The sequence below is a fragment of the Oreochromis niloticus genome, linkage group LG10 (genome assembly GCF_001858045.2).
Source record: "Oreochromis niloticus isolate F11D_XX linkage group LG10, O_niloticus_UMD_NMBU, whole genome shotgun sequence".
Taxonomy (NCBI): domain Eukaryota; kingdom Metazoa; phylum Chordata; class Actinopteri; order Cichliformes; family Cichlidae; genus Oreochromis; species Oreochromis niloticus.
In genome coordinates this window covers 25,483,904-25,500,737 of record NC_031975.2, presented here as the reverse complement: position 1 = coordinate 25,500,737, position 16,834 = coordinate 25,483,904, and the positions used below count along the sequence as shown (strand labels likewise).

Here is a 16,834-nt window from a genome sequence, read left to right as displayed (position 1 = left end):
ATTAGGCTTCAAAGCAAATGTGTGCCTTATAGAGTGACCAAAAAAATATAGTATATTGCATTACTTACACAGACAGACAGATACAGAAATGTCAACCAAATTTCTTTATGTAGTTGGTTGAACGCAGCCTAAGCATCGTGGTGGTGCAGAAGTTAGCACAGTGGCACCAAACTATAAATATACTATGAGACTACGCTACTAGGGGCGTGCGATATGACCAAAATCTCATAAGACATTTATCGTCCCGACAACGACAAATATCACAAGGAAAATTTACATTTTCTGTAAATTCTGTGAATCTCGGGCAACTCGACTTGGGTGAAGTGTTTTCAGCTTGGCGTCGTGTACCTGGAGTCAAGTGTTTTGACCAATGCGTAAAACTATACATTTTTAGACATAAGTTGTAACAGCCGACATTTTCCTTGTGAGTATTTATTACATGGCGTGCTGCCGGGAAAAGCCGGTATGCCCGATGGTGATTTTTCATTTTTACGGGCCGATGGTTTTGTTGTTGTTGTTGTTGTTTTTGGAACGGTATAAACAATGAAAGGTGGTGGATTGGCCAGATGCTGGCCGATGTGTTTGGTTGTGTCTATGGCGGAGCTTCCACAGAGGCCAGCAGGTGGATGAGGTAAAGGGGAGGCAGGAGAAGGAGAGACTCGAGGCGGCCGCCGGTCCGAGCGTCAGGTGAACTGAACTTCAGGTAAGAAGTTATGACCTGCAGTCTATCTGGGTCAGATATAAACCAAGTTTAGGTGGAGTTTATTTTCGTTGTGCTGACTTTTTACAGTCAGTTACAATAACTCGTACTGCATGCTAGCTAGCATGACGGAGTTTCTATACAGCTGGGGACCGCGAAACAAACGACAGGTAATATGAAACGATAGACGTTTTCATATGGTCACCCAATATATATCATTATACTGAACAGCGCTATACGCTACATGTATGAATAAACATTATTTTGAAATTGCTAATTTCCAAAATTGTCACCAGAAGTTCAAGTCTAGTGTCTGTAAACCATAAGGTAATAAAAGTACTAAAACATTCGGTTAAGGTTGGGAAGAGACTTTAAAAAATACATTGGAGTTAAATTGAAATAAGCTGGAATCCAGATCAGAATCTTTTCCTAAACTTAACTGCTTCACCCAGAGCTGGAGGGAAGCTAATTTTCAGTTCAGGAGTTTTAGGCTTAAAGCAGTGAAGGCAATTAGAGGTTACAGTTCAGTTCTTACTATCCTGTAGTTTTTTCTTATTGATGTGTTTCTTCTCAGTTTTCTCAGCAAAGTCCTCGTTTGGTGCGCTCTAGTGTAAACGCTCACTATCTGTGCCCCTTTCTCTTTGTGCCTTCCCTCAGCGTGTGTTTGATAGTAAAAGGGGAAAAAAGCAGTAATTAATAAGCAGTCAGTCAGGGCAGCTATTGATTAAACAACTTTAATCCATTATTTATGTAATAATTAGATTTTAAAGTGTTTTTATATGGAGCTCACTGGGTTTAAATTGGCCATACATACAGTATAAAACTGATATGACTAGACTTATTTTTACTAGCACGATTTATCTGTTTTGGTTTGATTTTTTGTATGTGAACACCAAACTATCTATCATCCCTCTGTGTGTGTGTTTAGTAAACGACATCATTTCATATATACCGCTTGCGCTGGTATTCTACCTGTCCTCCATGGCTAATTGCTTTGCCATCATCGCTCTCAACAGGGGACCGCATTTGTTCAGAGGCTACAAAACTATTTAATGAGCGAGACATTTTACTTCACGCACAGATTGTTCTTTAAGATTTCTCTAGAGATCACTTTTTTCCTTTGAAATTACATTTAAGGCAAATTCTATGCAATATTTAGCTGCATACTTAAAAGGCCATTTGACTCAACCGGGCATTTTTCTTGGTGACAGTTTGACAACACCATATTTAATAATAATTACCAGACGTCATTGTCCCTCACCAGTAGCTGCGTGCTCATTTGTTCTCCTGAACAAGCGTCTGTGATGGAACGACTAAGCTGCATGGGCCGGACCAACTGTAATGATTTAAGAGGGGCAAATTCCCTCAGGTGGTAGCAGCCATTTGATCTATTGCCATCCAGAGTCTGTGGTGTCACAGCTGTACAAAGTGGAGCATGTAGCCTGCTTTTAGAGCAGACTAACCAACATGATGAATGCTAAATCTAATTTTGCGACTTTATTAAGTGACCTCAGTGTAACCATACAAAACATGCTGTTGCTGCTAACATGAAAATTCTACCAGATATGGTCCACGTCGTCCTTTTTTCTTTTTAAATGTAAACTGCTAATAAAATGACATGCATTTTAACAGTCATTTCCAAGATACAGCTTGAAAACTATGAAAGCTGCTAAGAGCAATGTGTATTTTAAGAGCAGGTCACCATTTCGCATGGTGGCTTAAAAAAACACAAAGAAACTGGCACAACAGAGGAGAGAACAGAATATGTCCAGCTAAACACGGCTAATTAGAGCTGTGACACGATAATTGGGGAGGATAAGAATAAACACACAGGTCATTAAATGTTTAGGGGTATGAGCTGCTTTTATTGAAGCAGACATGCTGAGAGCTGAACATGGTGGATTATATTAACTTCGTTCTCTATTAATCTGGCTGCAGACATGTGGGTCAAACTTAAAGTAGCTGCCCGGAAATGCAAATAATGTAAGAAGAATATTAATTAATGTCACACAACGTCATCGCTGGATGCTTTTTATGCTATTTAGTACATCACATGCAACATAAATGAAATAAAAGAGCATGTTATTAACATTGCTCTCCGTGTCAGAAGAGCCAATGAAAAATAATTAATATGAAATAAGCTCAAATTTCACCAGCACAAAGTGCCTAATTTTTAAGAAATACTGGGCTTAATAAATATTCCGCTGTGGCAGATTCCTACATAAAAAACTAAATACAAACTGCTTTAAAAGCAGACTTTTTCTACTTTTCCATGAGCGCTGTTTGCAATGCATCGCCCATTTTTAGTCACATCTGTAAATCTTTGTACAGGGAAGGACGTTAATTCTCGACCCAATTCATTCTCTGAAAGAGTTAATAAACAGGTGAAACCCAAATGCGTCACAAACTGTGGGCTCTAACTTGTGAATGATGCAGTGAAGGGTCAGAGGGTCAGATTAGGGTTAATCTTTTCACACCGGAGTGTGTCTGCTCCTCTCCATCAGCCTATCACAGCAGTGGCGTTAGTATGCAAAGCCAACAAACCATGTGTGTAATTTCTGCAGAATGTTGCAGAGAGTAGTCAGGTGCTTAGCTGCAGTTCAACAAGATGAAAGACACATCTGCAAATCTCACTTTTGTAGAGAATTCTGATGCCACTGCTGAGATTGGTTGACACACAACATTTCTTTTCTATATTGAAATGCTGGAACAGAATCGTTCCTGATCATCCTGCCCATGCAGGATGTCATCTGTCTGATAATCCCCCCCCACATCCAACCTGCCAAATTTACCCTGGTTATAATCATAAGTTACAATAATGAACAAACAATCTATTTTGTTATTATAGCACTCAATTAATTGTATATTACAACTGGATACGCAATTCAATTCAATTTTATTTGGCACCTTAAATTCAAACACCCATAAAGCAGACTACAAATGTGTGCAGCCAGTTGTCAGCAGTCGATTGTGGTCTTGATCCTGTGCTGTTACGTTACATAGCAATCCAGTTAAATTCATCTAAGCAAATTTGCATCTCCTGTAGTTAACAGTAAACCATCCTGGTATATTTCAGGATGATGTCAGGCTGTAAAACCAGTAAAGTATCTGTAGAACGCAAACAAGCTTCCATCAGCTAAAGCTGCTGTTTGTTAGACGTCTCTTCGATAAGTGATTGGGGTATGTGATTTCAGACAACCATTTCTAATGGTTGAGAAACACCCAGTCTTTAAGAAACTCCATCTAAAAATATTGCTTACTCGGGTACAGGGTGAAGTTGGGTAATGCAGCAGCGACCAGACACCAATGACCCGAAACATGTTGGTAAATCTAATATAGAAAGAAAATGTTTTTCGGGGAGTAGTCAATGAGTCTAACACAGTCAGAGACCAGAAATCCAGAGAGCCAGTCACACGTCCTACAGCAGAAGAAGAATTGTTCCTGAACTTTGTATAGGCCTGATATGCTGCCATGGGAAACACTTTTTTGAGGTGTTTCCTTCTCAAAGGAGGTTTGACCAGTTATTAAATCTGAAGGTTCACTGACTTTTTCCCACAGCAGTGGGAATGTTTAAAGGAGGGGTGCTGAACTCAATTTCACTGAGGTCCACAGTGGGGAAGGGGGATCACTTTATATTGTTTAATTTTCTGAAAAATAAAAAAAATACCTTAATAATGTTGTATTGTATGTTCCACATAAAGGCTTCCAAAATAAATAAAAACCAAGAAGCTGTCTAAGCATGGTATATCTTAGTCATGCAGAACATGAATGATCTTTGATTTTCCCATGCGTCATACACCCTAGTCTTCTGGCATGAAATCTGATGCACATAGAAAATGTAAAATACTGCTGTTTTTATAAATGCTCTCTTTAAATGGACAACCTGACTTAGTCATTTACTTTGCTATGACTACACTTGTCTTAATACCTCCATCACTTTGAGGTTTGGAGAAATTTTTTGTAGCTCCATGCCTTTTATCGTGACACCACAGACTGTCTCCTGCCTGTAGCCTCATATTTCTGCTGTTGCATCATTCCAATACGACACCGCAAAATACACAAGATTGTCTCCTAGCATCTCTATTTCCTCAGTAAAAACACACAACTAAGTCTAACACTACTGCTGAAATTATCTGCCAACAAGTTTAAGCTAGCTTTAATTATTTCTGAGAAGGAGCGCTTCCTGGATTTCGACCCACTTCTGTTTGAGGTAGTGTTTGGAAGTGACACGTATAGGCTCAAAAAAATCCCAAAAGGCCCTCCCTTTTCAAAATAAAACTAAAAATCCTTTATTTTCATGGAAAAGTTGTGTAAAACAAATTCTTCCATGTCTTGCCGGATTTAGTTGTAATCACGAGGGCTAATCGGCTAGCTCAAACAAAATGGAAAGAAAGGTAAGTTATTAAATATCTAAAATCTCCACTGCACTACCCTATAAAAACTAAAAGCCTGATCCTACCCAATGCTTGAATACTTAGCAACAATAAAGTCCAATCAGCCCGTTAAATTCATGTTGGTATCTCATTATCTGAACGGACAACTCTCTTTGGCACGTCGCATTGTAATGTAAAAACGCTGACATTTAAAACTGAAATAGGCATCAGCTGCTTCACTAATTGATTTTCTTTCAGAAAAAAAGTCAATTTACTTTCTTACATCAACACACTCAAACACACAAAAATATAGGCTAATTAATAAAGAATGGCAGTGAAGTCATTCAAGGTTGTACAACACTCACGCCTCATGTCTCTGAAGTAGATTGTCTGTCTGTTGGGGTTGAGCAGCTGGATAACGGAGTCGTCATTGTTCTTCACCCGACAGCTGATGATCGCCATCTCTCCCTCCACCACGGTCACGTTATCTGTCACCAGGTTCTGACTCACCACTGGACAAAACAAAGATACAGACACAGAAATGACGTTAGCATATGTATATATATAGCTATAGATATAGATCTTCAAATATCGAACAGATGATATGTAATTCTACTTTTTTTGACCAACTGTTTTAGTGTAATGCAATATTTAATGAGTCAACATTCAGCAGGTGGTGGACCAAGCCAGTTTAATATGTGTCCAATAAACAGAACTGAGAAAGCTGGGAAACCGCTCAGCAAGCCCACGGGCTGTGAAAAATTGGTCACAGCCGTCATTGGTCATCAGTAGCCAGTTAGACTTCTGCGCTTCCTTGTTTCACAAGCAATATCTCTGCCTGAAGAATGAAAAATGGATTCTTTGTAGCTACTTGGTTTGAAAAACTACAGTAATAATGTCCCAGACTTTGCTGTGGGGTAGCATCTATTGTTGTGGCTGATGGTGGACCTTGAGTGGCTTTGGTTTATTTCTAAATGATTACTACAAAACCAGCACTTGGCAGCTTGTCAGTGGTGGGTGCTAGTTATGTTCATCCCCGCAATATTTTTATTTGGTGAGATACAAACACACACACACATGACTGGACGCTCCAGGCTGAATGGAACCATGGACAAACAATAACAGGAAGTCAAAATACAGAAGAAGTCAACAAATTAGGAAAACGGATAACTAACTTTTTCAATATGATAGTCATGTTTCTGTAAGAGAATAAAGCGCTGTCAGGTAGAGGTGTGGAAGGGTCTGCAGGAGCACACATTAATGTACTTTTGTCAAACCTGTTTCCTAGAAATTACATTGTACTGCAACAGTAGCTGCATTTTTAAGGAAGCATAATTGTAATCAAATTAGTTTTTCATTAGCATAATGAGGAAATGTTTTTAATTAAGACATCTGGCAAATGGGAAAAAAATGTTGATAGTGAATAATCTCTGACAACATTTTTGCTTCCCCCCGAAATGTCATTTCTTGCATTACAATATCCAGTTACAGTAAATATGCATTTGTTAAACTTAAAGATTCACAGATTTAATTGCAGCTGCTGTCTCCTACCTACGTTAAGGGATTTTATTTGTCACCACTGTACAGGGTTCATGCAACACCTCCAAGCAAGTATGATGCGGTTTATAAATATCAGTCGTGACTTTAAAAAAAAATGCCTCTGATTAAAACTGGGAAGTGGCAAAAAGCAAGGTAATGGTCAAACATTTTATCTATGCTGTATAGACAAAAATACTGGGCCACAGCTCTTAATCTTTGGATTCAGCTGTTTTCAGTCCGATCCCTACAAGTGTACAAAATCAAACACTGAATTTGAGTGTCGTAACAGGATCCCAGCAGAGCTACGAGTCACCTCTTACACATTCCACGATCAACTGTAAGTGGTATTATTGCAAAGTGGAAGCATTTAGATAGCTCAGCAATTAAGAGGCCAACCATGTAAAGTTACAGAGTGGGGTTGCTGAGTGCTGAAGTATATAGTGTGTAAAAGTTGACAAAACTCTGCTGGTACTAAGCACAGCACAAAAACTGTGCACCACAGCTTCATGAGATGGGTTTCCATTGCTGAGAAGCTCTTGTAGATGTAATGTGTAGATGGCTTTGTTCATGTGGTGTATATCCTGCATATCTCCATTATGCATTGTGGCTTTGAGTCAGCTATAACTGGCAGTATAGCTAAAGGCAACTTAAAGAAGCACATAAGGGCTATAACCACAAACTTCAGACAGAGTACATATTCAATTTCAACTCCCATCCACAGCAGACGGAGACAGAGTTCCAGTTCATTACAGTCTATCAATAGTAAAGCAGAAATTTACAGCCTGAAACCACCAGCAACAATGCAAGGCTGGCTGAAAATCTCAGCAGCTTCTTTGCCTGGTTTGCAAAGGACAATACAGAAGCCAACTGGGCTTGACCAAGTACAAGGGCCTGATGGATTACGGGCCTGTGCCGACCAGTTTACAGGTATATTTAGCTTTAGTCTTATTAACTGTATTATTCTGTTGTTACACATGGCTATCAACCTGTTTACCCAGTCAAACACCATGACTAAAGTCATCAGCTTGTGAGAATAGGAATGTGGCCAACAAGAAAAATGAAAAATTGTCTTGTTGGACAGTGAACAGCATGATGTGTATTAAAGGTAAGTGCAACCGCACCTTACTTAGCACAAAGAGCAAACCTTCTGCTCAAAATTTGGTTGACTTTTCCAGCTGGTTACCTTTGAAAGTTTAATGATGGTCTTTCATTAAGACTGAGCGAAAAAGCCTTCAGGACACTCGAAGGCATTACATCTACACCCCTTCCTTTATAACAAGACCACAAACACTGGATCTATACAGTAGGAAGCATATCATGAGCAGCAGCGAGTGCTGATGACTCCATCTCTGTGTTTATACAAGGGGCATTAAGGCAGAGTGTTGACTGTAGGTCACCTGCATTTTGGAAGTGCTCGAAGCCAAATGTAGTACTTGTGCAAAAGTAGAAAATGGAGTAGAAAAATGAAGAGAAGTCTGTGAGGTAGTTCAGTTAGTTCAACTCGAACTGCACTGTTTAATACACACCCACTCCTTTCACATCATATACCCAACACACCCTCTTATATGGTGGTTTATATTGAAACTGCAAAACTGACATACACTGAATTTTTGTCTCCTGTTTTTGACCCCTCTATGCCAACAGAATCCACCTGTAACCAGGTGGTTATTTACTCATTACTCTCAAATTTCTATATGTCATATATGTGTGGGGAGTGACAAGCTTGAAGCCTGCACCTCAAACGTTACCTGTACTCTGCTGGAACAGAGGTGTGAGGCCTTTTTTAATAAATATATATATATCAGACACACAGGAGATGTAAGACTGAAAAAACACGGCCCAAACTTTTTCTGTGCTGACACGGTTAAGGACAGAACAATAAATACTTCATGCATCTTTCTGCAGAGTAGCTGTGGGTAGCCTCTTTGTAAAGTTGCTACTGTACACTGGTGAACTCAGATGAACTCAGTGCAGACACGCCATGATTGAAGGCCTTTGGGGAAAGTGCAGTAACTGATCAATGTTTACTTATAGATTCACAGTGCAGATGGTGTGCATGCCTGGAACATTTGCTGCTATATGGCACTGCATACATCTCCTTAGACATTACTCCGTTATCTATACCGTTCCACAGAATATCTGAATTCGTGTTGGCATGGTGCACATCACCTGAATGTCAGCAAGGATACAAGATGCATGGTTTTCTTCCACTGGGACACACTAGACCAGATAAAACAATAAACTGTCAAGCCTGACGCCCGACATATGTCAGACCGGACTATTTTCAGCCTGATATTGTGCAATCTGAGACCATCATCACCAGTCTCTGCTGGCCAATGCTGCTTTTGATTAGTTTTAATTTAATTTAATGAAGGATCACACTGCAGCAGCATCGCACCTAATAAATATGACAGCTATTATAAACAGTTTAATAAGAGGCTACAACTTCCTAATGGGGTTGGGAGTTTCTAGTAAATTATTTTTATAATTATTGAATTTATGCTTAATTCAAAATGAGAGCTGCTGATAATGTGCTAAGTTGCTGCTGTATATGAATACATCACATCGGTATGCGGGGCTAAACAAATGTAAAATGCACGAATAAATGAACGCCGCTATTGTTGCTCCTCCATTACGAGCCATACAAAGGAGGCTGCTGTTTTGCCATTACCCTGATTGCAGTTCGAGAAACTATGGATAAAGTGTTTGAAAACCCCCCACCACCACCATCACCACCACCAGCCCATACTTCCCTCCTACATGGTGATGAAAATAGAATCGCGAATATATCTTCTCAGTTAGGCTAAAAGGGCCGACTCAGGGGTGGAGAGGGGGGGTGAACAGTGAAGGAAACTAAAAGAACACAGGAAACATCAACTGCTAATTTGCATGCCTCAGTTGTCAAGCACCTCTAAATATCCCTGCCATTTAGAAGACAAGGAGGATGAGGTGGGAAGAGAGAAATTGCATCCTCTGATGCTGACAGATAAGGATAGACAGCTTAACAAACGAGATTCAAATCAGCATCCCTCGGTGGCCTGAACGCAGCCCTAAATAAATGAACCGCACTGTCTTTAATATTCAAGACCGAACCTCATTTTTCAAAGATGTTGCAGAGGTGGGTGGTAGGGTGGGCATCTGGTTATGATAATACTACTACGACTTGCGTACTACAAAATGCATTTCAAGACATCCGCTGAAGGTTACAAGGCAGCAGCAGGGTGCTGCAAGGTGCCTGCTAACTTGCGTTGTAAGTCACTGGAAGTAGCAGGAAGGACTTCAAACGGTGGCTGTCTTGTCAGCTGCTTAATTGTTCCTGTTGTGCAAAATAAACAAGTCTGACATGCTGGAAAACGGTGCAGGGAGGTGGAGGAGCTTTACACTAATTAATGGCCAACAACAACCATGTGCCACAGCCATCTACGACACCGCCAGAGGAGCTTTAGAAAAGTAGTCCTGACATTGGAGTGGACAACGGCTGTAAAAATCTAGAACGTGACGTTTTTTTTCTTTTTTGCTCAAATGTTTAGAGAGGGAAGTGTGTCAGAAGGTCACCGTGAAGAACCAAGGAGAAATAACAATAACTTTCAAATCTATAAGTTATTCTCAGGTGCTTAAAGTTTTCTGCTTCCCTGCTCTTCTGAGTCCCAACTTGAAGTGATTTGTCCCGTGAAAAGTATTTACTTCTGTGTGAAACGAAGAAAAAAAAATGTCCGTCTGTTTTGATCATTCTATCATAACCGTGTCACCCGTTTGAGCCTAAAACAGCTGTTTGGATGTCACCGTGACATATGCATCAGAGTATCTTCAGGTGATCGTGGAATAAATATGCAGATTGGCCGTGTGCTTCTTCAGTACCTGTGAAGGATTTATATAATGTGCCCGTAAGCCCTTTTTGATGTGTGATAACTCATCAAGAAGTGTGACAAGTGTTGCAGCATCACGATTACCAAGTGAGGGGTAGGAGTAAAGGACTAATGATACCCTGCCTTCAAACAAAAGTCTCACACTGAAGCTTTTAGCGAGGTGCATTTAGCTACCACTGACAGTCCTGCAGCACAGTATGACAACAGTAGGAGATCAACTCTCATAACTGAAACAGACATTATGATAATGGCACATCAGAGATGGTGGGAGTGATATGTAATTGCTAGCCTGAGCTGCACTTAATGCATTTCCTCCAAATGTTTAAATCTATCACTTAATTTGCTTTTTCCATTAAAAAAGGAGCCCGTGCGTTTAGACACAAATACAAAAGCACTATTGCCATCCATTTGACCGCCGGACAGATGAAGAGACCAACAGTGTAACGGCAGAACCCGAGCAAACAGCAGAGAGAAGTCAAACACAGGTTAGCAGTAAGCAGTTGAGAGGCGCCATGGGAAAGTTGGAAGGCTCATTTCTTGGTCAGTCTCACAGCTGTGTTAGTATTCAGCAAAGCTTACGAGTGCACATCTTTCCTATTTCCAATGCAATATATGACATATACTCGGAATAGTAGAATAATCTGCATGAATCCAGACCAGGGAACTGCCACTGTATGGGCATAAATCACTGCTTTATTGACCTGATATTCTCAGGCTTCACAGTCTGCAGCAGCTGCTGGAAAGTATAATATGATTATAGGAAAGCATATAATAATGACTGGAGAGCTCACTGACAATGATGAAATACTGTATGGTAGATTTTTGTTGACTGCTATCCTTTATATCCAAAAGATAATGACTTTTAATAATTACAAAATAACAAAAAATCAACTTAAAGGCTTTTTTGGAATGAAAAATATAAATGAGCTTTATTCTGCTTCATTTAACAATGTACCTTTCTCTTGGGGACTGATGGAAATTACTTAAATATCCCTTTGGTGCATTCCTAAATGATTAAATATTTCAAGAGGCTGCTTAAGAGTAATATTTTAAATGAAAACTTTAAATATCTGAGAAAAGCAACTTTAATTTCAGCTTCAGCATTACTGAGGAGGGCAATTTCACTGCTGGCTCATCACATACTGGCGATAAATGCACTCTGTACCCACTTTGTGTAATTTTAAATGTAAAGAGCATTCCTAAAGACTTCAAGAGACACCACTCAGTGTCTGAGATAGAGTCTGCCAGTGTCTGAAGTCAGAGGCAAATGTGTTTTAGCTGGTGTCATCACTGTTGCTGCAGTAAAATGGCGAGAAGCTGTGGTTATGTGTTTAATGTTGTGAAAAGAGGCATTTTGAATCCAAAACATTATCTTTTTTTCTGCCACTGTAAAGCGTAAAAGTCAAAAAGCAAGACTGTGACTAATGCTCACAATGTCTGCTACAAATGCTGGTGTCACGACAGGGAAAACACAGATCAGAAACCACAGCACGACCAAAAAGGACTGTGACAATATGCAATGAATTTGACTCGTTGGCAGTGACCAATCATTGTGATGAAAGGCAGTAAGACAGAGTCAATCTGCCATCAGTCAATTTGTGTGAATGAGGTCAAGCTGGTAATTACAGAAATTATACAGTGAAAGTATTATTATCATTTCATAACCAGAAAACAAACAGTTGCAACCAGTTTTTTGAGTCTCATACTGAAAGAGATGCATCATGGGCAAATTGTGCTCAGTAGCACAGACTCTGATTGATTGCAATGTGATTGCAATCTGTCTGAGAGTGACTGCAGTCAGTCTGAGTTGAACTGTAATTGTGCAGAGAAAGGTAGCCTGTGCAATCACCTTGCAATCAAAAGTGGTCGCCCACAGGCTGTGAGAGACAAGTTAGTTATGGCAACTGCATGCAATCATTTGCAGCATGTAAAAAAAAAAAAAAGATCCAGCGCAATCACTGGGAGACCATTGATTTTTCCTGGTCGCAAGGAGGTTGGCGCCCTATTTTTAACCAAGTGTGACTGAGCCATAATACAGATTTTGTGGGAGATACATAATTATTTGGAGTACATTTGGAGTATAGTGTTGTTTCTAGAAAAGATTGTGGTAGAAGTGATGTCTGTGCAGTGGAAGGAATATATAGGGTAATGCATTTGGATGTGTATTGATGAATGTCTGTGCTATTTTATTTCTCAGTTTCATTAGAGAAGTCAAACCTGTAGCTTTTGGATACTACTGCATGTGTAGTCTGAGCAATAACTATACTTTCAGCCAAAGCTTGAAACACCACAAGTATGCAGAGCTGCTATATGAAATCTGAACAATAAATCAGTGTCACGTCATCTGTCCTCTGTACCATCTAAGAGTGTTTCCTCAACGTGTCAATGTATTATAAATGGATGGAGAAAATGTGGAAGAGGAGGAATGAGAAAAAAAGAACACCATGAGATAACCTCAAAATTACTGGGAGGACATGCAGGAAATTTTCCCTGTGCCTTTTCAGAGGTTATCAAAGTACAGCTTGGACACAGAGACTTCATCCTTTAATCAGCACTCTAGGAAAAAACTTCAAATTCAATATGGGCCACACTTATGTTTTTCCATTGCTTGTCCTTTTTTTAAAGGAGGGCAAGTAAGAAAAGATGGAGAAAAAATATTTTGACTGCAGGGCAAATCACCTAATCATGACTACATGAACTAAAAAACTCCTTGATGTATTCTGATGTATTCCCAGGTTACTTGTTACCTGAATAATCTTCAAACATTACAGATTCCACCACAGTAGTTGTGTTTTAACTGCATATTAATAGCTCCACAGGGTTAACTAGTATAAGCAGGTAAATCTTAGCAACAACAGCAGAGCATACAGAAATTAAATCACACCAGTGACTATCCAGAAGGTCTAGAGAGGTCTATAAATACTTTTTATGCTATGACAAATGCAAACAGATATATTTAAAATAGTTGGAATGTGTCTTTTAAGCTCTAGCATGAACTAAGTAACATACACATCTAACATTTGCTGCTTTGTCAATAGCCAGCAACATATTTGGCCCATGGCACTGAGAGGGGACAAGATTTAAGCCCATGGCTATCCATGTCAAAAAGTCAGAGCAGCCAATCCTAGATTAAAGTTGTCAGACAATGACACTCCACACTTCACTGTGCAAAGCTAGCCTCAGGCCCAAATTCACTAATACTGCCACGGAAGAGGGAAAAAAATGTCATGTTCCATTTGCCGAGGCTAACAGCTGCATATTTCCATGTGATTCGGAAAGAATTGTATGCATATTAAGTTAGGTCACAGCGATGGCCACCATGACAGTGATGAAGATTATCAACGGAAAATTAAACCCACTGTAATGCAGATATCAAAATGCATTGGAAAATGATCTTGGATATGTTCTTTGATTCACTCTCTGAGAGTCGGTTTGTAGATTTTGTTCTGTACATAATGACACTTGTATACGGGATTGAAAGATAAAAAGGTTGCTGAAAAGATCAAATATTAATCCAAGAATCAGTCTGTCAATGTATCTTTTTTTCCACATATCAGCTCTCCCTGTGGTGATATTAGTAGTAATAGTACTGCTGTTGCATTTTTTATCAGCCCCGGTATTAAATATGCATTTATTAATGCCTTGTTTTAGTCTGGAACATGACGCAACGTACAGTAATCTTATACAACACGGTACATTTTATATATATAGTTATATATATTTAACATTTGTGTGCCGTGACGCTCTCAGCACAGCTCGCGATCACCGCTACCAATCGAGAGATATTAATTTCCCTTTGACATTCAGAAGGGCTGTGTGTATCTGAGTACATGCTTAGTGAACAGCATACAATCATTTTCTTCTATTTTCTTGGTGGGGTTCCTGCTGATAAAATGACAAATCTTTGTGCACTGGCCCATACAATATGCGTGTGGGAGAGTGTGCTTTTGTGCGAGGCGCAGAAAGAGTGACCGTGTTCGTGTTTTGCACTTGCTCGATGCGGGCGGTCCTGTCTGATTACATGTTTCCACTGATGTGCATGAGCACGATTGATTATGAGGCTCTGTGTTGAATGCACAGAGATGATTTCTGAACATGTGTATAAGTACAGCAATATCAGCTCTGAGGTCATTCTTTACGACCATAATCAGTACAGATCACAGACGCTAATGGTGCTCAAGGAAGTACTGCAGAGCAGTCTCAGGTTAGGTTTGGTCTTTGTACGTACTGTGAGGCCTGCCATGTTTAAATGATAAATGGAATGTACTTTCTAATAGCTTTTTTTTCTCCTGTCACAAGTAAAAATGCAAAAAAGAAAATGCTCAGCAGGACAAGAAATAGAGGCACATCCATGTTCAAACAAATATAACAGCTCATTGTTCACCTTGGTGATGGTGGTGCACGCAGATATGCAGACATTTTCATTTTTTCTGCTTGAAGTGCTACTTTTTGCCTCATTTTGCTGAAACACATATTATTTATTATCACTGATGACAGAAATACATTAATCAATGTTGGAAAAAGAAGCACAGAAATTGGATTAAGACAAGAAGACTTTCAGACATTCTCTCTCTCCTACTCTCAGACCAGCAGCCAGACCAAACACAGCTGCAGACGGCGTGATCGTACCAGAAGAGACGAAAAAGAGCCAACCAAGTTAGCTTAAACTAAAGGTTTTTCCTCTACTTAGCCATCTTCTGGGTATTGACCTGTTGTATTAAAAACTACTGAATAGGCATTTAAAATGGATGAAGTAAGAATTGGAGATTATGTATCGGAATTTCAGGAGCGGGACCACGCCTCTAAACACGCTCCTTCCGGCTGTCATCTATATAAGTTCCCCCAGTTCTGCAAGCTGATCATTCTTGTTTACGTGCACCACCCTCCCCTGCCTTTTCAATTCTTTATCTTCTTCAGTTATATTTAGTACATGGGGATCTGCCAGGCCCGGTAGCCGCCGCCAATCCCCTTTGAGCCCTTCCCCAAACTGCAGCTCAATTCATGTCCAAGCCATTCACCTTTACCTCCTAAAATGCTCCCAAACATAAAATCAGGACGAGGGCCCAGCTAGTGAAATAGGAAATCAGAGACTGTTCATGCATTTTTAGATAGATTAAGAATCTGCACAGTCATAACACAAGACAGCAGTGGGAGGTTTCTGTGTTTTACATTAGTGATGCTTGGTCCATAATTTGTGTTTGTTACTGCAGTTTAAATCCCTCCAGCTGCAAATGCTAGAACATGAAAAGTGCATGACCCAAGACCAAAAGGCTCTGGAGTGGGTTATTAAGACCAGCTCGAGTACCATCGTGAAAATGATGAGGTGGTGAGTCCAAAGAACAGCCCCCCCACGACTGCCTGTTATTAAGTTACTGGACGAAATTAGGCAAATTCAGTCATTTATTTATGTTTTTTGCATCTTTTACAAGTGGCCCTAAGGGACTACTTATGCAGTGTGTTTACACATTCGTCATGTCGCACGGTTACTTAAATGATCTGCAAACTCAAGTTTGAAAAAAGCACCAGGACAGCCCAACTTACATAAAGGAGAAAACAAAGAAACAAAGTAAATGGTTTTTGACACAGTATGAAATTAGTAACATTTAACGTAGAAAACATCAATTTTAGCCATTTGCACAAACTCTCTAAAGACTATAACGCATTATAAATCCACTTTAATATAGGAGTGGCTATAAATGATGAGCAGCAATCGCTCCAGAGTGCTTTTAGTGATGGAAATGCAGAAATTCAACAGTATGCGCTCTAAATGCCCCAAATACATGATTAACAAGTCACCTTTGTAATGTGAAGAAACCAAGAAGCAACCAAGTTCTGCAACTTTAAATCATATTAAATGTCCATACTGATGTGATTTTGCTCATATAAACCAGTTCATTTGGAAGAAATAAAATAGACTGTAAGCAAAAGGTAGCCAACAATTCCCCATAGCTCAGAAAAATTAAAGCGTTCATGTGCGTATAACTGCAGTATGGTAAATGGACTGGTACTTAAGTAGCATTTTTCTACTCCGAGCACTCAAAGTGCTTCTATGCTTTAAAGCACTTTGTAACTATCACACATACTCCAAATGCTATTGCACTGAGAGCGTTTTGGGGTTAGGTATCTTTGCCCAAGGACACTCTGACATCCAGGCTAGAGGAGCTGGGGATCGAATCATCAGCATTCCAATTAGTGGTCGACCCGCTCTATCTCCTCAGCGACAGCAGTGGATACTTATGGGTAATAATTTTTCTGTTGATCTGTTTTCTTTTATAACCTACTTTGTCCACACTGGAGGTTTGTTCTTCTGACCTCCTGCTTTTCAGACATCTTTGTAAAGACAATGTTCCCGGTGT

The 16,834-nt window shown here is 39.7% G+C and overlaps 1 protein-coding gene across 6 annotated transcripts in view; it reads right to left on the bottom strand.

The window, feature by feature from the left end:
• The window catches only part of cadm1a (cell adhesion molecule 1a), a 455,295-nt gene that overhangs the window by 118,262 nt on the left and 320,199 nt on the right, over positions 1-16,834 (bottom strand). For all 6 annotated transcript variants that reach the window (XM_005458478.4, XM_003453705.5, XM_005458479.4 and 3 more), the window contains one exon: positions 5,439-5,585. In XM_005458478.4, the coding sequence (XP_005458535.2) occupies positions 5,439-5,585 (147 nt within the window). The remainder of the gene's footprint in view (positions 1-5,438; positions 5,586-16,834) is intronic.